The following is a 24,588-nucleotide window of genomic DNA, read 5'->3' as shown; positions in this document are numbered from 1 at the left end:
CACACACATAGAACACTCATGAAATTCTCCTGGATCCCTCAGGTCAAGATCCTACATGGTTTGGCCCCCATCCCCTCTCTTCAACATCTTTCCATGCCGCTGTCCTTTCACTTCGCTGAATGTTAACCCACTGGCCTGCACAAACCAGTCAGCCTCATCAAAGAAAGAGGCAAAGGCATTCAGCTACTTAGGATAAGCAAGGAATAGTGAGAAGCTCAGTATGGCTGAACATAGAGATTGATTCCTTTCACTGCCTGAGCTGATTGATAAATCTTGATAGTGAAACCTTTGTTGTATGCAGTTGGATTATCCAAAGCTGGGTTTCCCAAAGCAGATTAGGATCTGGTTAAAAGCTAGTATTCTTGAAACCTTGTCTGGTAGCTGCCCAGGCTGTTTTGCTCCATCATGTTCTGATGTGTTTGTGGAGATCCCCAGCCAGGAAGGGAGGGGAACTGCAGGGCCCCTCAGCAGCACTGCCTGCCTGCCTGCTCCACCAGTTCCCAGGGTACACTCCACTCCCCTTAGCCATTGCAAGGCCTCCAGGAATCGAAAAATAACTCCTCATAAAGGTGTGGTTCCCTGAGGTAAGGCTGACCTTGACTCTGACTTCTCCAGGTTAAGTCCTCTTGAGCTAATCAGGAAATGAATGAAGAAATGAGTCAGGTACTTAAAAAATCAGAGCATTAAAAAAAGTGATGCAGGCGGGGAGAAAGTCATTCCCTTCTCATTTTTGCTTTAGTTAAGAAAGTCCACATGTGGTGTTAGTGTTTCTTTAATACTTGCTAAACTATGATAAAAGACAGGCCTAGAGCCTTTACAAGCAATAGTGTCTTGTCAGAATTTAAAACATGATTTTTATCATAGTCAGTTTTACAGCCACCTTCAGTTTATGGCAAGTGATACTCATTTTCCATTTACAGTAGTGATATGAAGTGTCCTTTTAAAACGTGTTTACATTTAAAAAGAGTTAGGGGCTTCCCTGGTGGCGCAGTGGTTGAGAATCCGCCTGCCGATGCAGGAGACACGGGTTCGTGCCCTGGTCTGGGAAGATCCCACATGCCGCGGAGCAACTAAGCCCGTGAGCCATGGCCGCTAGGCCTGCGCGTCCGGAGCCTGTGCTCCGCAACGGGAGAGGCCACAACAGTGAGAGGCCCGCATACCGCAAAAAAAAATAAATAAATAAAAAATAAATAAAAAAATAAAAAGAGTCAACTTAGAGAAAAATATTAAGTAAGTAATACTCCAGGTGAAACCTGGATCTAGCGGAGATCACACTGTGATTCATGAATATCCAAAGTCTGGGAAATGCTGCCTTAGGAACAGAGCTGTCAAGAGTGATGGGGCCACGTGTTGGCAAGACTGGCCGCATCTTGAGCGAAACCAGCCCTTTTCTGGAGCAGCTGTCGGGGTAAGGTGCTCGTCTTTATTCCCTGCTTCTCATCCCCAAGGTTCGTTTACCAAGCAAAAGTTGGGGGTCGCTGGTTCCCAGCCGTCTGCGCACACAGCAAGAAGCAAGGCAAGCAGGAAGCAGCAGATGCGGCCCTCCGCGTCTTGATTGGGGAGGACGAGAAGGCAGAGCGCATGGGTTTCACAGAGGTAACCCCAGTGACAGGGGCCAGTCTCAGAAGAACTATGCTCCTCCTCTCAAGGTCCCCAGAAGCACAGCCAAAGACAGTTAAGACGTCTACTTTTGGTGCTATCTTTTTTGGGGGTCCTGCTAACTCCTGTCTGGGTGGAGTCAGCTCTTAACTTGCTATCGTGTGAACTGTTCCTAGGCTTTAATATTAGCCTCAGTAGAACCTAGAACTGGGACACTAGTCGTGAGAGGGGGAAAGATGACCCACCAGTCCAGTAGAACTCGACCTCCCTGCCCACTCTGAAACATGGAGGACACAGACGAGGCTCGGTGGCCCTGACATGGCCTCCTGTCCCCACAGCTTCCTCTCACAGGCAGCACCTTCCACGACCAGATAGCCATGCTGAGCCACCGGTGCTTCAATGCTCTCACCAACAGTTTCCAGCCCTCCTTGCTTGGCCGCAAGATCCTGGCTGCCATCATTATGAAGAAAGACTCTGAAGACCTGGGTGTCGTGGTCAGCTTGGGGACAGGTAAGTGGGCTCTGTAATGTGTCCCAACTCTCCACCCCGCGCAGTGACTGGAAGTACCTCCTCATTCTCTCCTGGGGTCCTGTGTGGGTGAATTTAAGGCAGAGAGAAGACTCTTCTTATATTTCATTTTAGCTACAGTTAATTCAGAGTAGGAAATGAATTCTCATTTCCTAGTGAAAAGAATACAGGAGTCAGGATCTGATAAATTGAGGTTGTTTCTGCCTTCAAGCTTTAAGAACAAACAGCCTCCACCCTATTCATCATCATTTTCCTTTGGAAATTTCACATTTGCTTTAACTGCCTTCCCAGGGAATCGCTGTGTGAAAGGAGATTCTTTAAGCCTAAAGGGAGAAACTGTCAATGACTGCCACGCAGAGATCATCTCCCGGAGAGGCTTCATCAGGTGAGTGAGATCGCAGGGCGTGGTGGCTCTGACACCCACCTGATGGGCATGTCCTCCTTGACCCTGCAGTGTCAGCCTTTGCCTCACCTGTCCATTTGAACCTGTCTTGCGGAATCAATCCCTTCTGTGACCCGGCTGCATGCCCCTACTCAGCCTGCTGTTTAAGAGCTCTTTTTCTGCTAACTCTGCTTCAAGCCCTTTTTTAAAAGCACACAATGACCTCTTGATCTTCAGTGCTGTAGGGATGAGGAAGCCTTCCATCTCCATTTGAGGACCTACAAACAAACCCATTGCCCTGCCAGCTTTCCCCTCCAGTTCACCTTTTCTTTATGAAGGGAGAGAAACAACAGCCTCCTATAGTCCTTGAATCAGTTTGTTCTGCCCTAGAATCCCTGCAGCTGCCAGAGTGAGAAGCTCTTGGCAGAAATGGAACTGACCTGAAAGGCTAACTTAGTTTTAAGAAATGCTGAGGTCTCCCATGGGGAATTTCCCACCAGCTCTTTTCAACCTGACAAGTCTGCACTGTTAAGACTTGTCCTTGCTTGGGATCAGATTATAGAGGCAACTGTTGTTCCCAGAATCAGTCTTCTTAACCAGACTTTCTTCTTGTAGGTTTCTCTACAGCGAGTTAATGAAGTACAACCCCCAGACTGCGAAGGATAGTATATTTGAGCCTGCTAAAGGAGGAGAAAAGCTCCAAATAAAAAAGACCGTGTCGTTCCATCTCTATATCAGGTCCGTACAGTCTCTGTTGCCATCAGAGCCATTCCTTCAAGGCTTCCAGAGCTGGGTGTCTGAATGCCCTCCTGGTCCGTAAATCAGAGCTTGTTCGATGGGCCACACTTGGCTGTGTGGTTGAGGTCCACGCCCCAGTGTGGAGTGACTCACATGTGCTTCTACCCACTCCGGTAGCCCGTAGTAGCCTTCAGAAAAAAAACCCCTGCTTCTCCCACATCGAGCTGTTCTTGAGCCCCAGGAAACTGGAGAGATATATCTGCACAGGTGGGTTTTAACAGATGCCCCTGTATTGCAGCACGGCCCCATGTGGCGATGGTGCCCTCTTTGACAAGTCCTGCAGCGACCGTGCTGTGGAGAGCACAGACTCCCGCCACTACCCTGTTTTTGAGAATCCCAAACAAGGCAAGCTCCGCACCAAGGTAGAGAACGGTAAGTGACACGTCCTCGCTCTCCCACCAAAAGGCTCTGCGAAGCCCCAGGCCCGTCACAGAGCCAGGGCGCAGCTGCCATGTTTTTGCCATTAGTTGCTGAGGTACCAGGGTCTTGTTTCCAGGGAGAGGGAAGATGTAGGTCAGAGAAGATCTGTAGGAAGATCAAGATTCCATTTTGAATTAGGTAGCTGGGGAGATCTCCAAATCAGATAGGAGGCAGAAGTACCCATTTAGAGCTCAGAGGAGAGAAATGGCTGGAAATAAAAGTTTGGGAGTCATCCTCCTATGGTTGATCTTTATAGCCATGGAAATGGATGGGATCACCTCAGGGAAGGTTGGAGAAAATGGAAGGAAAATGATGGAGAACCAAGCCTGAGATGCTGACAGGAGGACGCCAAGTGCCTGGGTCTCCTCCTGACTAAGTTGGCTGCTGATTCTCCACCATGTCTGCCAGCTCCCCCTCCTCCACTGTCCTCTAATGTCTCCTCACATCCACTCCTGTTCCCTTCAGGCCATCCTTCTACAGTTATCAGAGTGACCATCAAACATAGATCATGTCACCTCTCTGCTCAAAACCCTAAAGTGTAAACACAGAGCTACCATATGGCCCAGCAATTCACTCCTAGGAACATCCCCAAGAGAAATGAAAACATGTATCCATACAAAAACTAATACAGGAACGCTCATAGGAACATTGTTCGTAATAGCCCAAAAGTGGGGACAACCCCAGGGTCCATCAACTGATGAATGGATAAACAAAATGAGTTCTGTCCATACAATGGGATATTATTTGTCCATAAGAAGGAATGAAGTACTGACTTCTAACGGATAGGAGGTTTCTTTTGGGGGTGATGACATGTTCTAAAATAGATTGTGGTGATGATGGTTGCACAACTCCGTGAATATACTAAAAATTATTGAAGTATATTATTTAAATGGGTGAATTATATCTCAGTAAAGCTCACTAAAAACAAAAAGCCCACCATCCTATAGTGGTTTCCCACCACACTTCACATAAAAGCAAAATGTGCCATTCACCTGTGCTTCAGCCACATTGGCTCTTTGTCAGCTCTCTCAACAACTAAACTCCCTGCTGCCTCAGGGCCTTTGCTTTTGCTCTTCTCTGTGTCTGAAACACTCTTTCTCAGCTGTTCTTGTCCTCCTTTGTGTCTCAGCCCACCTGACAGTCCTATCCCAGGACGTTCCTCCGGCTGTCCTCCATCGTAGCTCCCTCAGAACCATCTAGAATTCTTATGTGTGTTGACTTAAGTGTTCAGTGTCTGCTCCGTTCCCTTTCTATCCCCTCACCCCCATAAATGTTCTAAGAAGGCAAGGATCTTATTTGGTTTTGCTCACCATTGTTTTCCAGCACCAGACCTAGTGCCCAGCACATATTAGGTGCTATGAAATATATGAAGAATGAATGAGTGAGTAGCCTCTGGCCCAAGTCTAAGAAGCAGAAACACCACGCCAGGGAGGGGCTCGGTCCAAGGGCCCCTGCGTGTCTGACCCAAGTCTCTCATCCAGGAGAAGGCACAATCCCAGTGGAGTCCAGTGACATTGTGCCCACGTGGGACGGCATTCGGCTGGGGGAGAGGCTCCGAACCATGTCCTGTAGTGACAAGATCCTGCGTTGGAACGTGCTCGGCCTGCAGGGGGCGCTGTTGACCCACTTCCTCCAGCCTGTGTATCTCAAATCCGTCACACTGGGTAAGGACCTGTCTTGAGCGCTGAAACTGGACTGTCATTTTGGTGCCCAAATCCTAGCAAACCGCATGCTTCGTTGCCAGGTGCTAACATGATGTCTCCCCTTTTCAAAGTGTGCTCGATGCAGTGGTTAGTGATTGATTCTGAGTGTCTGGTCTGCTGTGATGGGAAGATTGGTTTAGGCATTGAGCCTAGGTAACGACATGCCAGCCAAGTGTTTTCAAGATGAGTTAAAGAAACACAGCAGCTTAAAACTGCAGTGTCTGAGTTTCCTTGCTCTCCTCAGCCCTTGGCCTTACCTGGAACCTTATGTGTTATGCTTAAATGTTTGATGATCCCTGTATATCCTGGGCAGCCAGTTAGAAGGTGCTTCCTAAGTAGGGAGTTGATTCTCTGTCTTGACAACTCTGTCTGTACCCTCACACTCCCCACATGCCTCTGCCACTTAACAGCATTTGGTGCAAACACGGGTGTGTGCGTTTCTTTTTTGTACCCAGGTTACCTTTTCAGCCAAGGGCATCTGACCCGTGCCATTTGCTGTCGTGTGACAAGAGATGGGAGTGCGTTTGAGGATGGACTCCGACATCCCTTCATTGTCAACCACCCCAAGGTGCTATAACCCCATCCATTTTTCCCTTGACGTTTTCTCCTTTTCAAGTAATCCTATCAGCAGAGCAAAAACATACAGTGTGGGCAAGGGGAGCCTTAGTTCGTTTCCCCAGAACTTACCCTTTCCTCCTCTTGAATGCCAAGGGCTTTCCTTCTTTTAGTCTGGAATTCATTTGAATTGAGGTCGAGTTAGTACGTCTGAGTCTTAGCCAAACAGAATCCTAGGTAAGGGGGAAAGATCATGACCCCACAACTCCCTCTTGCCTGTGAGTCTTGAGCCCCTGCTTCAGAAGCTTTTTCCTGAAAGGTTTCCATCTTTCTCCCATCGCTCCTGGAATTCCTAGGTTGGCCGAGTCAGTGTATACGATTCCAAGAGGCAATCCGGTAAGACCAAGGAGACAAGCGTCAACTGGTGTTTGGCTGACGGCTATGACCTAGAGATCCTAGATGGGACCAGAGGCACCGTGGATGGGTAAGGAGCTGGGAGAGCACAGCAAAAGCAGAGCCAGACGTCCTGGCCTGAGCCCCAAGGGGGTGTCATGTTGCCAAACACCGGAGCTTAAACGCTGCCACACGCACCCATGCCCCCCCACCCCCCGCAACCAGTGTCTCCACCTATTCCGTCCCAGGTGAACAGTGAGTGCTTTTGTTTCTCCAGGCCACGGAATGAATTATCCCGGGTCTCCAAAAAGAACATTTTCCTTCTATTCAAGAAGCTCTGCTCCTTCCGGTACCGCAGGGATCTACTTAGACTCTCCTATGGTGAGGCCAAGAAAGCTGCCCGTGACTATGAGATAGCCAAGAACTACTTCAAAAAAAGTCTGAAGGACATGGGCTACGGGAACTGGATAAGCAAACCCCAGGAGGAGAAGAATTTTTACCTCTGCCCAGTGTAGTGTGATCCGGTGACTGATGGGTCAGGGTGTTTCACACTGGGGTGAGAGAGAGAGGTCATAGCATTCCTCATCACATTGGTCAAGGGTTTTGGGTTTTTCGGTTTCCTTTTTTTTGTTTTGTTTTTAAATGGAGCCACAATTGGTAACACTGAGAACTTTGGGTTCCTGTTTTTTGTGCTTTCTTTGGGATTACTAGGCAAGGTCTAGCCATCCCCCTTCTCTTTTCCCAAGCAGAGGGGTAGAGACTTAAGGGCAGAGAGAAGGGGTCGTTCCTTCTTTGCACCCACTTCTTCTTCCTTCTTCGTTTTTTCCTGTTTCCGTCCCCTTTGTGTTTGCTACACTGACCTCTTGTGGTCTCGATTAGGTTCCAGTCAACAGTGTGAATCATGCCAAGGACTGATGATTTTTCACTTGTGGATTCTGAGGCCCCTCTGCTTCCCCTCCTCCCCTTCTGAGATTCTTCTTCATGATCATTATGTTTTACCTTTTCCTCCAAGAGGGTAAAGAGGTGAACTTAAAGAATCTGGTGAAACATTTATAAGGGCAGGAGTTTAAAACGGCAGTCAGCTTGTTACCAGTGCCAAGCGTGATCAGAATCTGCAGATAATGCTCAGTGATCTTCGGATTGTGCACTTTAGCCGGCTTGGGAGGGGCCAAGAGGCAGGGAAGGCTGCTGCTTGGGAAGTGCATCCCTTCCCCAGGTGGCAGGGAAGGCTGGGACCAGCCAGATGGGGCTAAAGGAATTGCCCAAGCAGTAGGGGAAGTCTGCCCTGCAGGGGTGACACAGACCACTTCCTGGGGAAGCAGACATATCTTGGAATGTTGCCAAGCTCCCAGCTGTCCCTCCTAAAGCATTGCTAGAAATTTGTCCTACCAATGGGGGAAGTAGCGCTATAGACCCCAACCAACTGGTAGGAAAAAAACCCAGGATAAATCCTAGAGGGTAAATCATCTCTGCTCAGATAATCAGGACCTAGCAGGAATAAGGGCAAAAAATCATGTTGGGTCAGATCACTGTTCCACCCAGCATGTTTCTTATGACAGTGACACCAAGGGAAGGTGACTAAGTCATGGGTAAATGGGGAGTTTTAAAAAGAATGCCGTAAATGTTGATTCCTAACAGCTACAGATAACCTGTAATTGCACAGATTTAAAAGTCAGATGTCATTTTCCATTGATTAACCAAGTGCTTTTGTTTTGCCTGATAGCTTCAGAAGGTTGTTTGTGGGCGGGTCACGGACCTGAGGTCTCCCTGCCTGCTAGGGAATCTATAGGGTTGACATTCAACAGTAGTTCTAGGTGAAAGGGCAGGTTGTCCTAAAACTCTTGTGAGATGGGGCCCTTGGTCTACACCTCAAGGTACTGTGGACTCTTGTCAGAGCCTTCGACTCTCTGTGGAGTCTGGCTCTGGGCCTAAGCCAGCCAGACATGCTCAAGAAAAGTACAGAGGCCCTGCCGCCTCCAGGCCTGAGCCTGCCTCTTTCCTCTGGATGATTCCTCTATCATCATCTGTGAACATGCGAGCCAGTGCCCTCAGACGATTTTCCATCCTCCCCCACACCCCGCAAGCTACTGACTAGTTAATCCCCTGTCTGTCCCACCTCTTCAGCAGTGGATACATCCGCATCCACACGTTTATTCTTGTGGTTACCGTTCTCTCCGTACTTTTGACCAAAGTGAGAAAACGTAAGTCTTTAAATACACTAAGGATATCTTTGCGGAACACCAAAGTGTCCCAAGGAACTAGGAGGGAAACAGTGCCTGTCTTCTGGGGTGGAAGGGGCCTGCCCCCCTGGTCCTGTGAATCTCCTGATGGCACACAAAATCAGTCCTGCCCTAGGAGGCAGCTCATCTCCCTAGTTCTTCAGGCTAGAGGCTATCACCTACTGATTCCTCGGCATGTTCAACCCCTGTGGACCGTCTTGGGCATTGGAATCTCCTGCAGAGCTCAGACTCGGCTGCCTCTTCTTTAACCGGGAGCACAGACGCTCTCAAAAGGTCAGAGCCCCTGCTTGCCCCAAGATCTTGTCTAGTGAACTTACAGTATTCAGTTTCTGCTGTAGGGAGAGAGCAAGGCTTCCCTGTACCCATGCATCTGCTGGAAACAAGCCTGTGTCAGGCCCTGCGCGGCCGTGCCCACCCCTGCCCCTCTGAGTCACATGGGACAGAGGCAGAACTCCCACCTAGAGTGTTCTCTTCACTTTTTCGTCCAGTCTTTGTTTTTAGTAAGCAAGACCTCCTCAGCTTTTTCTCTTTTTTTTTAAATGATCTTTGTAGTTGATTTGTCTGAACTGTGGCTATTGTGCATTCTTTGAATAATCACTTGTAAAAACTGTCGCTGCTTCAAGCTATTTCCTTTACTCACGTTGAAGGGATTTTGCTGGTTTTTGGGGTCTTGGTAGTGACTCCAAGAGCAGAGTGGGGAAGAGCCCAAGCGTAGACTTGGGTGCCACGATGGGTGCAGTCAGTTTTATGATTCCACTTTTATGTGTCCCTTGGTAAAAGTGACTAACAATATACATTCCTCGTAAATAAAAAAGAAGAATCTGAATTGTTAGAAAACCTCAAGTCTTGGTTTCTTGGGGGGTGAGAAAGTGGGGACAGAGGGAGCCGTGGTCCTGGGATTTCTGGCAACAGCACCAGCTGCATCTGACAACAGAACCTGAGGAGAGGGTCTCCCTCAGCCAGCAGAGAGGAGCCATTTCAAAGGGCCTGCCTGGGAGGTGAGCTTGTGTCTGGTGTGTTGGAGTACATCAGACAACCTTTAATTACTTCCCCAGGTCCACAGCCCCCCACTTCCACATCAGATCCCACCATCAAATATCTTGTCCCCAGAGACTTGCTGTGCAAGATTTCAAGGCCCAGAGTAGGAAAGCGTCCCTTGAGACCACATCACAAATCACATATGCAGCTCCAGCTCTCCTTGAGGGGTTTCTACAGCCTTCCACTCCCAGCTGTTTTGCCTGCAGGGAGGTACAAGTTGCAGCCTGGACCAGAACTGGCTTGGTTGCAGTCTTAGGAGACAGGCCATTTGCTTTTTACTTCATAGATGGCATCCAGAATATTTCTCCATCTTGATTTCAAAGAGAATGCACCACTTTCCAGATTGCAGATTTAGTCCGGGATTTCTACAAGACTCTTCCTTGACCTTGTAAAAATACCATACCAGAGGACACAAAATATTTGATAGTGAGGCTTCCTAAGTCACAGTAAAACCTCCCTCTTCATCCACAATACAGATGGAAATACTGAGGCCAGGAGGGCCAGCGACATGTTTGGGGGGCACATTAAATAAGGGCCAGAACTCTGCATGGGTGTCGGTCACAGTCTGTTGAAATACAGTACCTGGTGAGCTGGACAGTTTTGACAGACAGTGAAGGACAATGTCTCTGCCTACCGTGAGGTACCTGGAGCCTCGAGCATCTCTGTCCTCTCTGTTCGCAGGCATCTGGTCCCACCTGGAGGGAAATGTAGTATCCAGGCTTTGTAGAAAACGGACCGTTTCTTCCATACCTACAGTGAGTGCATGACGTAAGACTGTCCCCCCGCCACCCAGCTCTGGGTGGGCTGGGAAGCAAGGCTACCCCACGGGAGCACAAGAGGGGTTTTCTTCAGCTCAGCATTTCAGTTGCTGTTCACCCTACATCTCATCTCAGGGGCCCACCAGTTAATATTGCTTCCAGGATGTGGGCCCGGGTCAAACCCAAGTTCCAGGAGCAGGAGTGCCTTCCGCACAGACAGCCCTGACTTCCCAGAGTGTAGGGGCTGAGAGTAGTCCCTGGCCATCCCTCCAGGAGACCGGACCTCATGTCTGCCCTGTCCTCCAGGGCCCCTTCTTTACAAAGGGCCTCCCTAGGAGCTATTTCTGGGCTTTGTCTACTCTAGGCGCAGCCATTTGGCCCTATCTTTTCTATCTGATGAATGGACTTGTCAGGCCACAAATCACAATCATTGTTACCACTGATCTCTTTAGATTCGTGCAATGTGCTTAACCTCTCATGAGTCCAGTTTCCCCAGTATTCTCCCTTCTTCCCTTATTCACCAACCCTGGCCCGGGAGGATTTCCCCACCCCCCATCCCCCATCCCCACCTCCGCCCCCCAGATGTAACAGAGAGATAAGACACCTTTGGAAACAACTTTCTTTATGAGAATCTTGAGTTCCTAATGAGTCTGGCCTGGAGTGGGCTAGGTCAGTGCAAATATTCCAGGAGCACAGATGGGGACAGCTGAGGCCAGTGTTGGGAGAGACGGGGGCACTGCGGGTGGGTGAGTGAGGTGTTCTAATGATTCCTAGACCGACAGTCCCTTAGGAACCATGTGACTGTCACACCTCTGAGACCTGTTAGGATGAATACTGAAGAGTGGCGGCTTATTCTCTGTCTAGTCTGGGTGGGCGACTGGCCAGCACCAGTTGGCTTGTGAAGGATGCTGTGACGCCAGCCCAACTCTGCCTGCAAGCAGAGGGTGACGGCTGGAACTGAGTGGGGAGAGAATTCAGAGAAGACACTGAATGCCCCTCACTTCCCTCCCAAGGAGCTCTCCTCCTCCCTGCCTCAAAGGCCACAGAGAGCGTGGACTCTGGGATCAGTGTTGGGTTTCAGGTCCAGCATTACTCACCAGCTATCTCTTGGTCTCTCTGTGCCTTGTTTTTCTTCTGTCAACAGGGGCCCCTTCCCTGCAGGACAGTGAGGGGTAAAGACAGTGTATCTGAAGCAACTGGCCCAGAGCAGGCCACTGTGCACAGCAGCTAATAACTGGGATTGGGAGGAGGGACAGAACAGGAGTCAAAGCCCCACATCCTCCCTGTTTCCTTAGAGGGAAATGACCTTGCCCTTTCTGCACAGATAGCCTTCCTCCACAGAAATGCCAGCTGGGTGCTGCCCGTGTCTTATTTGCTTTTAAGTCTGCAATAACTTGGTACCAGCTGTTCCAGTATTAGACACCTCACTGCCAGGAGACTGCCTTCCTCCTGCCGCAGTTCCAGCCGTCAAAAGCAGTCTCTCATACCTTCTTTTTCATACAAAAAGTGGTTCTCAGATGGCCTGTGGCCTTCTCATCTCTGATGGAGGTGACCCCAACTGTTTCCTCACTGCCCTCTCCCAAGCCCACCTTGCTTGAGTGCCAGTCCAGTATCTCTCCCTCCCTCTTCAGACCTGGGGCCTTCGGTCCTGGCCTGGAGCTCAGTTGGGTACCCCATTCTCTCCAGAGATGCTCTGCCACACCTCATGGAAGTGGTCAAGAGGCTTCCCTGTCAACACCAAGAGAAGAGGACGGAGGACCCAAGAGTAGAAGAGACTGGTTCTCCAAAGCTTCCCAACGCCCTTGAGGGTTCAAAGTCTGTACTGACACATGGTAACACCTTGCCTGAGCTCTCTTTCCTCCACCCATCCTCCCCTCCTTCCCACTGGCGTGGTCCCCTAGGGGCTGCACCCAGAGATGGAGGGAATGGTACTGCCCCAGGGACCCTGCCCGGTTAACCCCTTCCATTGATCCCTCCCATCCTTGCTGAAGCCCTCAGCCGGCTGTCATCCCCATGTCACAGATCCGAGGATGAGCAAGTTCAGAGTTAAGTGCTTGTACAAGGTCATCCAGCAAACCACTTCTGGGCCTCCACTTCCCTGTGTGTCGGGGAGCGATGGCAAGGAGTTGGACAAGCTGCTCTCCAGCAGCCCCTCTGGCACTGTCTGGTGACTTACTTGGACAACAGCCAATTGCAGGAAGTACTGAAAGCAAGTCCAGCCACAGCAACAGCTGATGGGGCCTCCCTAGCAGCCTAGACCCTGGCAAGGAACCCGGGAAAGCTGGGCAGGAGGGCCTCAGGCCAGCACCTACCCTTCAGAGGGAGGGTTCCTTTTCATTAGCTGTTTCAGGTTCTGGGATGTTTCCTCGGGGCTATGAGTCCGAGGTGGGTCCAGCCATAATACAGGCTACTCTCCATTTGCCGTTCTAGAAGAAGGGAGTCTCCATGGTGCCGAGACACTCACCCCCCAGAAGAGATGTGTGCCAGCCCATTCCGGCAGGTGGGGAAACGCGCTGAGGCACATCTCTCACAGCTGCTGGCTTCATGTCCCAGTGGCGTTCCTCCACAGCCAGTACGGGACTAGATCACCTGGGGGCCTGGGCACACACCTGTGTCAGGAAGAGCCGATCCAGAAGGGAGGCCGGAGCCTGAGCTTAGCCCGGGAATGGAACGACCTTTGCTGAAGAGGCTCCAGAGGACAGCCCACCTGTTAGGCTCACCCCAGCATTCCCTGTTGCTCCTCTCTGGCTCCAGCTCCCCCAGACCCCATCCCTGTTTCCGGGGGCTATCTGCTTCAGGGTATGGGTGGGTCTGGAAGGAAGAGTGACATGACAAGGCAGGTGAGCCCATACCCGTTGACTCTGACCACCTCTCAGACTTGACATTCACGAAGCATCTACTCTACGCCAGGTACAGCCCTGGGCTTTTTCACAAACATCACTCCCGCCTCACAACAACCCCACGAAGAGGGCCTTACTATCCCTGATTTATAGATGAGGAAGCTGAGGCCTAGCCAGACTTGCCCAGGATGGCTGAGAGTAGGTGGCAGAGCAGCGACCAGAATTTGGACTCTGCTCCCTCCAGCGCTCTGTGCCTATGCTGTTCCCCATCTCCGAGGTGCCTGCAGAAGCAGGCGTCCAGCCAGGCTCCAGAGAATAACACAGTGTGTCGGGCGGGCCCCTCAGGTGCGCTTGGCAGACGGACCCCTCTGTGACCCTGCAGGCCCAGCACTGAGCCCAGGCTGGGACCACAGATCAGAGCCAGTCACGTGGCGGGGGCCAGGGCAGGTGATCCCTGAAGAGGTCTGTTTCCTGGGCTAACAGGCAAGGTGGCCTCCAGCTGGCCCCTGGGAGCAGCGTCGGGATACACCCTCCAGGGACCCACAGGACAGAAAGCCGAAGGCTGGGCTCTGTGTATAGTCTGCTGTGCAGACCGGCAGTAGCGGACCTGTCCTTCTGAAGTTCTGCTTCAACCCTGCTCAGGTTTGCTTGGGTGGGGGAAGAGGAGGAGCCAGAGCAGGAAGGATGGAGCCAGGAACAGAAGTAGGGGGGCAGGAGCCATGCTGATGTGGCAGAGTTCTGGCCACTCACACCCTGCTGGGCTGGCCTCCACAGGCAGCCCTCTCCTGCCCGGCCTGCTCTGCTGCGGGCAAGAGGGCTGGGTCTGCTTAAAGCTAATGTCCTTACTCTACTCCTTCCAATGACCAGTCGGTTCAAATTGCGACCGAGAAACAGCCTGTGAACTTGAACTCGCACAGTTCAAGAATTTGGCCCTTAAGCTCCAAGCAGGTCACCCAAAGATTCAGAACTCCGAGGCTCCCCTAATAACCCAGCCTTGCCCCCCACACCCTGGCCTGAGCAAGAAAGGAAGTCTGGGGAGAATCTTCACTGGGAGAAGGGGTCCTGGGGCTGAACTCTGGGGCCCTTAGAAGCAAGGGGCTGTGGGACTGGGCTGGAAGCCTCGCTCTGGACTCCGACCTCAGCTCCAGGCTAACCTCTGGGCAGGAACCCCTGGCTGCCGTGAGGCCCACCCAGCTAGCTGCTGTCCAGTTAAGCAGGGACAGACATCAGACATCGCCCCCATGCTCCTCCCTTTTCCCATGATTTGGAGGCAGCCGTTGATTCTGTCCCCTTCTTGGCCCCTTCCCCATCACACTTTCCTCAGGGTGGAAGGCTCCAACCACTCCATTCTCCACTTCTCAGCCTTCATGCTCAACCAGCAGCACTATTGCCTGGGTTGGTACAAGAGGAGGAGGAGAGCAGCCAGAACAAGATGCAGCTGGTCCAGCCTCCAGGTTGGTGCTGGCGGGGGGGCGGGCTCCAGGTGAAGTGAAAAGATGGGTCTGTGGGGGCAGTGCCCCTCTTTCTGGTAGCTCACTCATCCCTCCTCGACCCCAAACTACTGTACAACAGAGGGGTGAAGGAGCATGGAGCTGGGAAGGGCCTCACTTGGAGCTGGGAGCCGAGTGGTCTGCATGGAGGAAGGTGGCAGTGGTGTAGTTCTGGAAGAGAGGCTGCAGGAACATGCCGATGGTGCCAAAGACACACACGAAGACAAAGATCCAAAGGAACAGACGGTCGATCACCATGGCGACATACTTCCAGTCCTCACTCACCTGGACAAAGGAGAGGAAGGAGACCCAGGTATCAATCACATGATACAGGAGGGGAGTGGATCAGGTAGAAGCAGCTTCCACCACACATCACTCCTCTCACTCCATGACCCCAGAGTGACCTTTCTAAAGCATGGCCCCAGTCTTGCCTGCTTAAAAGCCTCCAGTGGCCCCACTGCCTTCAGCAGCCACCCAAACTCCCAAGTCTAAAATCAAGACCCACCCATGACAAATATGAGCCAACCACCTATCTTCTACCCTCTGACCCAGGCTTACCAAACTCCAGTCTGTCCTCTCAGGTCTCTGTGTCTTTGGGTTTCCTTTTGGTCTAGAATTCCAGTCCTCCCTATCTCTACCTGTGAACTCCTACACATCCTTCAAAGCCTAAATCAAATGTCACCTCTTCTATGAAGGCTTCCCTGATCCCCCTGATGAGAATGAACCACTGTTTCCTCTGGGTTCCCTCAGCACTGTGTACACGTCTCTATCACAGTATTTTTACTGCACTGTATTGTCATTTCAGTTTGTATGCCTGTCCCCTCCTTCCTCCCCACCCGCCTCCCGCCACTTAAGTTATGAGCTCCTAAACTACAGGGACCCGATCTGATTCATCTTTGTAATCCCAGCATCTCAAACACAGGGTTCGGGTAAATGGGTGTTGAAATAGTGAATGAGTGGCTGCCTCTGCAGGCCTCATTCCTTATATGACTGCCTGGGAAGCCCCATCCAACAGCCCCAGAGGGTGAGGACTAGATCTCAGGTGTAAACAAACCCATCCAGAAGAAAATAACTTCTGTGGGTTTGGGAGCCAGTCACAGGGCCTGCAGGAGGCCTGGCCGCCACTCAGAGCTGCTCCACTCCAGCCTGAGTCTGGACCTTTGTACACGTGTTCATCTGTAGCCCAGCCAGCAGGGGGGATGGGAGGAGGCACTGTGCACCTTCCTTTAGTCAGCAGCTGAATAATGACTCATTCATGTCACACTTGTGCCTCCCATGTACCTGGCACCACGCTAGGCACTGGGGATGTGACTGAGAGCAAGACAAACACATCCTGCAGTTTTTAGTCTACTGAGGGAGACAGACACAAAATTAGTAAAAATAAAATAATTACACATTGGTGGGTGCTTATATGGAAACAAAGGACAAAGAAATGGAGGGGGAGATATAATTCAGGGTGTGATCTGGGGAGGCCTCTTTGAGGAGGTGACACCTTGAGCTAAGATCTGATAAGTGAGAAGGAGCCAGCTGAAACAATCCGAAACAATCAAACAAACACAAACCGAGGGACCTTCGATTGGCTTGTACCCTTCAAAAATGTTTATGCCATGAAAGACAAAGCTGAGGAATCATTCTAGATTGAAGGAAACTAAAGAGAGAACAACTAAGTGGAATTCAAGATCCTGGATTGAGGTGGGGGAGATGCTACAAAGGACATTACTGAGACAACTAAAAAAATGTTAGTGTGGACTTTATATCGGATAAAGGTATTGTATTGATGCTAAATTTCCTGAATTTCATCACTGAGCCTGGGTTATGCAAGACAATATCTCTGTTCTTAGGAGAGAAAAGCTGAGGTATTTGGGATAAGGGATCACTATGTCCACACCTTACTCTCAAACAGTAGTGCAAAAATTAATAATAGTAATAATAATTTCTAAAAGGAAAAAAAAAAGGGGGGCATTCCAAACAGAGGGACCAATATGTGCAAAGGTCCTGAGTCAGGAAAGAGCTTAGCTGGCTTAGAACAGTTGAGCAGATAAGCCAGTGACCTGAGCAGGGGAGAGATGGTACAAAGTGAGCAGGAGACATTGTGTGTTTGGATGGAGAAGCACAAGAACTGAATCAGGGAGACCACTAGGAGTCTCTGTCCTGGTCCAGGCAAGAGCTGATAGAGGCCTACAGCCCGGGAGGCAGCATGGAGATGGTGAATAAAGAAGGAAGCTGAAAATCTCTTTGGAGGTTGGTTCCACAGGACAGGACTTCTGATGATTTGGATGGTGGGGGATGTAAGAAAGAGAGGAGTCAAGGATGACTCCAGGTTTTTGGTCTAAACCATTGGGCGGATGGTGATGTCATTTACTAAAAGATGGGGAGATTGGAGGAGGAGAAGGTTGGTGGTGGGGATGTAGATTAAGCACTCAGTTTTGGACATGTTAAGTTTGAGATACCTGTGAAGCATTCAAGTAGGTCATTGCATCCTCATCACCTAACTCAGTAAATGCACATTACATGAGTGGACTGCAGTGGGAAAGGCGGAGGCAGTGACGCAGCCGGTCAACCCCCAGCACCACCGGCATCTCCCACTTGACCTCAGCCACCTCCGAGGCTCCCGCCCCATTTCCTCATGACTTGGTCCCTCTCTTCTTCCTTCAGGACCATAACTTGCTCCTTAGCTCAAGCCTCAGCTCCTGCCCTCCCAGGGAATAGAAACACCAGGCTCTGAAGCATCCCCGCCCCCACAAAAAAAGCCTGTAGTGCAGGAGCCCACCCTTCCTCATCCCCCAAGCCGGAATGGCTGCAATCCAGTGGAAACATGGCCGGTCACCAGAGCAACAGCTGAGCCACAGCCTGGAACCAGCCAGGTACCCAAAGACTGATTGCCGGATGGGGCCACCCACAGCCCAAAGTGGGGAGAAGTCAACCCATCATCTTCCCCCCCTGCACCCCTGGCTCAGTGCTCCCCTTCTGGGAGTCACTGCAGAAAGATCCCAATGTGCAGAAAGCTCAGGGTGGGTCTTAAAAACCCTCGCCTCCACCTGCCCCCACCTCCGTAAATATTTCACAAGGGCATCCCCTGAGGATGCAGAAGAGCAGGAAAAGGATATTGATTTGGGACTCTGTGCTCTTCCCAGCAGCTGGTGGAACCTCTTAACCACCGCCACCCCTCCCATACACACTTCCTACTGCCCTCAATTTTGCGCCCCGCCGACGCGGGGCACACAAAGGACTCATCTCCATTTGTGCTAAGAGCTGCAGGTTAACAACATGGGCTTGGGAGTACAAGCGGCAGAGAGGGTGTCTGGGGTCAGAGCCACGGGCCAGCTGCAAACCCAGAAGGGCCGCCTCCACTTCCTGGCCACCCTCCCAACACTATCGACACTCACGATGCCCCAGCTGAGGCATTTCGCTCTGGATACTAGTCCTCAGGAAGCTGCAAGGTCATCCTGTACCAATGGCAGCTTAGGCTGCGCCGCCTCCCGGAAGTCAGAGAAGAGGCCATGCCAGCGCCCAGGCCCACAGGCCCCGGCCGGACTCTCACTGCCCACATCCTGCACTCCCGTTAGCTCCTCGGTGTCTGTCTGCGCAGGTACCCAGGGCCCTGCAGCCCGCGTCCCACACCCGAGTCCCCGCGCCTCACTCACGCTCTGGTCGTCGTCCTCACTCCGCATGTGGTCCGCGATGAAGCGCACGCCGTCCACCGCCTCCCGGAGGCCGCAGCCACACGGCCCCCCGGGGCGCCCGGGGCCGGCTGCCGGCGCCGCCTCCGAGCCGAAGGCCCCAGCCAAGCCCTGCACAGACGCGCGGTTGACAAAGCACGTGCAGGAGTCTGCCCCCAGGTCTTCGCGGAAGAAGAGGGCGCCATCTCCCTCGCGCCCGCGCTGGCGCCGCCGCAGGCGCAGGCGTTGGCGGGCGCAGCGGTGGCGCGGCTGCTGCATGAAGAGCAGCGTGGGCAGCTTCTCCAGGAAGATGACCTTGACCCAGGGAGCCATGGTGTGCGTGGTGGGTGAGCGGTGGTGCACGTTGAGCACGCACACGCTGGTGACGATGGAGAAGGTGACGAGCACCATGGTGAACATGAGGTACTTGCCTACAAGCGGCACGTCGAGGGAGGTGGGCGGCACGATCTTGGAGATGAGCAGCAGGAAGACGGTGAGCGCCAGCAGCACGGAGATGCACAGCGTCATCTTCTCGCCGCAGTCGGAGGGCAGGTAGAAGACGAGGATGGCCAGGGAGGTGATGAGCACGCAGGGGATGATGAGGTTGATGGTATAGAAGAGCGGCTTGCGGCGGATGATGAAGTCGTACGTGATGTCCACATAAGTGGAGTCGTCCGGGTTCTCGTTGCGCCGGCCCGGCAGCGCGACGATGTCCCACTCGCCACTGGGCGTGAAGTCGTCCAGGCTGGCCACGTCACTCTTGAGCACCAGGTCGATCTCGGTGCGGTCGTAGGTCCACGAGCGGAACTTCATGGTGCAGTTCTGCTGGTCAAATGGGAAGTGCTTTACTTCGATCTTGCATGCGCTCTTGTAGATGGCAGGCGGCAGCCAGAAGATGCTGCCATCATAGGAGACCACGGCATTGGAATAGAAGGACACCTCGTACATGCCGTCAGCACTGCCAAGGGATGAGCACAGTCAGCCCTGGCCTAAGCGTTTCTCCACCTCACTCATCAACCCAGCCCTGAGTGGGAGGAGAGGAAAGCCAAAGGGATATATGGGAAGAGGGTAACCCTCCAGGGGTCTAGGGAGGAGGAGCAGGAATTGAGCAAGAAGGGGATCTGGGTGGGTTGGTGAGGAGAAGAGGTGTCCTAGTCAGAAGGCCTCAGAGACAGAAGAGGGTGATGAAGAGGGGAGGCACATCTGCTACTTGTCATGCATTCTGTAAGCTGGTTGCTCCACATGAAGGTGGAGAAGTTAGGGGAGCCAAGGAGGCCAGAGTGAGGAGCCCCAACCAATGGAGAGGGACAGGGGCAGGTGGGAGGAGGAGATGGTCCCTAGTGGCTGTGGACTAGTGGCTTTGGGTCTTCCAGATAAGAGGGATTATTTCAGGAGAGGGGCTGGAACCTGGAGGAGAAATTGGGATCTCCAAGTTCTTTGACCCTCCCCAGTCCTCCTGGAAAGCCTATTCTTGAATCAGTTTAGGTACTGGGGTCTGTCAATCCTCGTTTTTATGCCACTGCACCTCCAAACGCTGGGAGTCCTAATTGGCTGAGAGGGAGCTGGCCATGGCCCAAGTTACCTTGGCTGTCCACATTGCACCTCACTGGTTTGGGTCTGTCTGTCTGGGTAGTGACTTGTCTTTGCCAATGAAAAGTCCCTCTGTCCCCCAGCATGAGCTAATTTACTTTCCCCAAGACCTGAGTACCCCCATGGTCTCCTCCAGCCTTCCCATCCCTCCAGGGTCACCTACTTGTTGTATAGGACCACATCTGGGAGCCAGATGTGTTTGGAAGGGAGCCGAACTTTCTTCATGTTGTCAAATTCCTCAGGCTTCCAGGTGAGGCGATAATCCTCCCACTCCTGGGAAAGGGAGAGAGGCGGGCAGCACCAACCTCTGCCCTGGGAGGGGCTCAAGGTCAAGGACAGGGACAAGAGGAGGCCTATCTGGCTTGAGGAAGTTTTGAAAAGTCATTGCATCCCCACAGTGACTTCTCCGCCCAGCAAAAGTGTCTTCTCATTTAATTTGCATAGCCAAGCCAAGATATTAGAATTTACGTTTTACAAATGAGAAAATGGATCTTGCAGAGTTTAACATAGTCAAAGTTACAGAGCTGTGAGTAGAAGAACCAAGATTCAAATCCAGTTATTTAGGACTCCAAAGTCTATAAATTTCTGCCTCTCTTGAGGACATTAAAAGAGGGAAAAGCACATGCCCCCCCCCCCCCCGCCAAAAAAAAAGGAGGAAAGAGAAGCCCAGGGGTGTGGACAGGAAGAGTGCTAACCTGGGTCAGCCAGACATTGGTGGTCATGATCTGCTCCCGCTCATGCTGCAGGGAAGAAGAGAAGCTACTGAGAAGTGCCCCACCCCCACCCCTCAAGCCTGCGGTCCCACTACACCACCCAGGCTCCTTTCCCCACCTCCCCAAGCCTTGGGAACTCCAGAAGAAGAAGCACAAACACATTCTGGCTATGCTGACTTCAGTAGCTGGGCAGAGAGTTTGGGACCTTCACTCACCACACTGATGAGCTGGGCCAGTGATACCATGAGCTGTACCGTCACCAGCTCAGAGCCATTGGTGGCTGGGCGGATAAGCTTATTGTAGCGGGACGGATCCAGGAGATGCTCCACCAGCCGCTCCTCTGTGTCTGTACCACAGACTCCTGGGTAGTGTGGGTGGAGAGCAAGAGATAAGTACATAGGCAAGGAGGTCCAACCCAGGATCCCACTCTCCCTAGGCAAGTGGTACAACGTAGGCCCAAACAGGAGGCTGTAGCTTCCCACAGCCCCATCCTTAAGGTTATAGCAAAATGCTTAGGTTACCCCATGGAGGCCCCTCATAGAGAAGTCCCTCTCTGAGATCACTGACCAAGGAGCCCAGACAGCCCCCCACAGTCCCCCACTAAGAACCCATTCTGCAAGGATTAGTGGAGACTCTGATCTTCCTGCAAGGTCTCAGAGGGTGGTTTCAAAAGAATTGACATTTCTGTCTCCATGGCTTTCCCTAGAAGATACCTACAATTCAAGGAAGGTTCTAGAGGGTGGTGAAAGGGGAACAGTTATTCATGTCCCACCATACAGCCTTTCTCCTCAGTCAGTGCCCATCTATGTGTGCAAGTAACATTATGTGCCTCTACATGTGACTGGCTGTGACCCCCTCTCTCCATAGGTACCGGGTTGGAGTAGAATAGTTGGGCTGCCTGAGCTCTGGGTCAGGGCATATATTTAGTCGCAAGTTGTGCACCTACAGAGCCCACCTCTCATGAGACTGCAGGCAGGTATGGAAAGCTCATTTAGTTGTATATTCCCTTTGTACCTGCCCCACCACACACTCTATCTCCTTCTGCAACCCTGCACGAATGCACCCCACCCCTCAGAGATTCCTCCCTGGCCCTCCGCCTGGCAGAGCTTCTTCCCTTCCGAGTCTCCTGTACATCCTACAAGAGAGTTGAGAAGTTGCTTCTTTCCCCCTCCTGCCTTGCCCCTTTGGAGTGAGCAAAATCAGGAGTCCAATATGAGGGACAGAAAATGATGGAGAGCCAAGGGAGGGTGCTGAACCAGGTAGATTTTCTTGAGATAATGTTTCACAAGAAGTCAAATGGCATCTCAGCTACAATCAGACTCTCCCCTTCCTTCCACCCCAGATAGCCTGGGGAGATCCCCTCCCTCCTTCCTCTCTGTGCCCACACCCTCTCCACCACCCCTGCCCAGGTTGCCCTCTCTTCCCAGCATCGCTTCGGGTATGTCCTCCTCCCAGTTCAGTCTCCCAGGTACTCCCTGCAGCCGGGGGGTCTCTCCCCTAACCCCTAACAGACTCCCCGCCTTAGGGATCCCTCCCGTACACCTTCGAGACTGAGTGAGACAGAGCTTGGCGACTTGTCCTTACCTGAGCACAGCCCGAGGAGGCCAAAGCTGAGCAGCAGCGCCATGGGGCCCGAGCGCCAGGCCATGCCTCTGGCATAGCTCGCCGGCTCGCCTAAAGCTGCAGAAGCGCGCCGCAGGCCCGAGGGCCGCGGGCGGGGCGCTATCCTTGGTGCTGAAGCCGCTCCCGCACCGCCCGCGCCCAGCTGGAGCTGAGCCCAGGTTGTGCTCGCCCCTTTTGGTGCTGCAGTGCCGACCGCCACGGCGGTTCCCAGGGCTCAAAGAGCTGGTTGCGAGAAGGAACCAGCTTCTCGTTTATCCCGGTCTGAGCAGGAGGAGGCTTTTCCGGCTGCTCTTCCAGGGAATACAATTGGGACGGTGAGGGGGAGGAGTCTCCGCCCCGGAGGCGGAAGCGCCAGAGCTCAGAATAAAAGGGGTCCCTGAGTTGGGTATTCTTCTGCTGGTCCTGCTTAGTTAGGGTGTGCGTGAGGCGGAAGAAGGGCGGCTCACCGGACAGTGGAGGAGTTCTGAAGCCTCTGAGTTGGGACAGGACCCTGGAGGGGTCTGAAAAATCTCCGGAAGAAAGCGCGAGTAAGACAAATAGGTCAGGACCCACTAAGGACCGGGGACCGAGGGCCAGAATGAGGTGTGGGGGGGGGGCAAGTCGGAAGGAGTTTCTGGAGTTCCCACCTTCTTTTCTCTTACCAAGCCCAAATGATCCTGCTTCCAGGGAAGGCTGAGGATGCAGCCAAAAAAATGCATTTTAGGCCCTTAGAGAAAGAGACAGGGGGCTGTAGGTTTGCTATTTTAAGAAAGCAAATAGTTTTGGAGTCTGGAAACAGGATCCCCTCACCTGTTTCCTTCTCTACCAACGTAGAAGGCCAAGCTTCCTGCCCTCCCCCAGGGAATCTAAGGTGGGGACATGTGGACATCTCCTGAAAAGGAGGTGACCTTCAAGAGTGGAAGGGTAAATGGCCCTTATCAGTTAGTCTTTCTCACCCACATTCCCTTCCTCTGCAGTCTTTGGCTTCTGTGTGACAAGGGGGGATCAGAGGATGATTTCACAGAGGTCAGCCCAAGAATGAAGCTAACACAAAGGAAAGCAAAGATGAGACAGAGACAGAGAGAGGTGTCAAAACTCAATGACATCTTTGATCTTGAAAGCCCTGAACTTTTAACTTCTGAGCCAATAAATGTTTCCCTTTTTTCTTAGGGGGATTTTTGTCATTTTCAACCAAAAGATTCCTGACTAAAGCAGCCTTATCATACATCAAGGCACTGTCTTATTTCATCTCTTCCCACTTCTTCAACCTCCTCTGGGCCACTACCCCCAGCCCCACACTCCTCTTGGCAATGTCTTTAAGATCCTCCCAACCTCCACACTTCAGGGTCTTTTAAACATGTAGTTTCCTTGATTCTTTTATCACCCATTTCCCCTCAACCACTTTCTTCTTTACTTTGTACACGCGGCAGAAACGTCAGTTCCTCAAGGAAGCTATGCCTGACAAAAGATTAGGTAAGATGCCCTGCTACATGTTTCCAGAGGATGATCAATGAGTAAATAAATCAATCTAAGGTGGTGGCTGTCTATCCTGCTAGATCATGAACCAGCACAGTGTCTGGCGTATTGGGAGGGCTCAACAAATAAGGAAAAGGGCTGGTATAGGACTGAAATCTTTTTTTTTTTTTTGGTACGTGGGCCTCTCACTTCTGTGGCCTCTCCCGTTGCGGAGCACAGGCTCCGGACGCGCAGGCTCAGCGGCCATGGCTCACGGGCCCAGCCGCTCCGCGGCACGTGGGATCTTCCCGGACCGGGGCACGAACCCGTGTCCCCTGCATCGGCAGGCGGACTCTCAACCACTGCGCCACCAGGGAAGCCCAGGACTGAAATCTTTTAACATGTAGAGGAAAATTCCTCTCTAAAAGCTCAGCTAAAAGCAATTTATATACATGTACTTAGTTCCTGGAATTGAGGAGGAAAAGCAAGACAAGTATCAGCAAAGGGCTGGAGAGGATGTGGGATGACTACAGGCCCCATAATGCACATGGAAGTGGCCATAAAGCTGTACCACAAGCTCCAGGGCATGTGCGTGTATAAACATGTAATCATCTCTTAAGAATTCAAGAAATCTTGGAACCAACAAAAGACATAGAGAATAAAAGCCTTAAGGAAAAGGGAAGGAATGTATATAGTCACTTCACTTGGGAAAATGGTCAAAGATGGGAAGAAGACACCCCCTTCAGTAATTCAGATCAACGTTTGTTGGGTATCTACTGTATGGGTGTTGAAGCAGTGATCAAAAAGACCTAGTCCCAGCTATTA

At 51.9% G+C, this 24,588-nt stretch overlaps 2 protein-coding genes across 18 annotated transcripts in view; one reads left to right on the top strand and one right to left on the bottom strand.

The window, feature by feature from the left end:
• ADAR (adenosine deaminase RNA specific) overlaps window positions 1–9,444 on the top strand; it is a 39,821-nt gene extending 30,377 nt beyond the window's left edge. For 10 of the 17 annotated variants that reach the window (XM_067037104.1, XM_067037121.1, XM_067037099.1 and 7 more), the window contains 9 exons: window positions 1,449–1,596; window positions 1,938–2,109; window positions 2,419–2,512; window positions 3,125–3,247; window positions 3,546–3,679; window positions 5,209–5,391; window positions 5,886–5,998; window positions 6,342–6,469; window positions 6,656–9,444. In XM_067037104.1, the coding sequence (XP_066893205.1) occupies window positions 1,449–1,596; window positions 1,938–2,109; window positions 2,419–2,512; window positions 3,125–3,247; window positions 3,546–3,679; window positions 5,209–5,391; window positions 5,886–5,998; window positions 6,342–6,469; window positions 6,656–6,893 (1,333 nt within the window). In that variant the 3' untranslated portion in view covers window positions 6,894–9,444. Of the gene's footprint in view, window positions 1–1,448; window positions 1,675–1,937; window positions 2,110–2,418; window positions 2,513–3,124; window positions 3,248–3,545; window positions 3,680–5,208; window positions 5,392–5,885; window positions 5,999–6,341; window positions 6,470–6,655 lie in introns of all 17 variants that reach the window. The other 7 variants (XM_067037112.1, XM_067037064.1, XM_067037045.1 and 4 more) reach the window with 1 other exon arrangement.
• Window positions 9,445–11,019: 1,575 nt separating this feature from the next.
• CHRNB2 (cholinergic receptor nicotinic beta 2 subunit) lies at window positions 11,020–22,645 on the bottom strand. Its single transcript, XM_059038634.2, has 6 exons — window positions 22,291–22,645; window positions 20,922–21,067; window positions 20,689–20,733; window positions 20,157–20,266; window positions 18,389–19,361; window positions 11,020–15,029 (listed from the first exon to the last, which is right to left on the bottom strand). Exons 1-6 carry the CDS (start codon window positions 22,352–22,354, stop codon window positions 14,859–14,861), a joined length of 1,509 nt encoding a protein of 502 aa, XP_058894617.1. The 5' UTR covers window positions 22,355–22,645; the 3' UTR covers window positions 11,020–14,858.
• Window positions 22,646–24,588: the final 1,943 nt, after the last annotated feature.

Source organism: Kogia breviceps, chromosome 1, assembly GCF_026419965.1.
Source record: "Kogia breviceps isolate mKogBre1 chromosome 1, mKogBre1 haplotype 1, whole genome shotgun sequence".
Taxonomy (NCBI): Eukaryota; Metazoa; Chordata; class Mammalia; order Artiodactyla; family Physeteridae; genus Kogia; species Kogia breviceps.
This window is presented reverse-complemented; position numbering and strand designations above follow the sequence as displayed.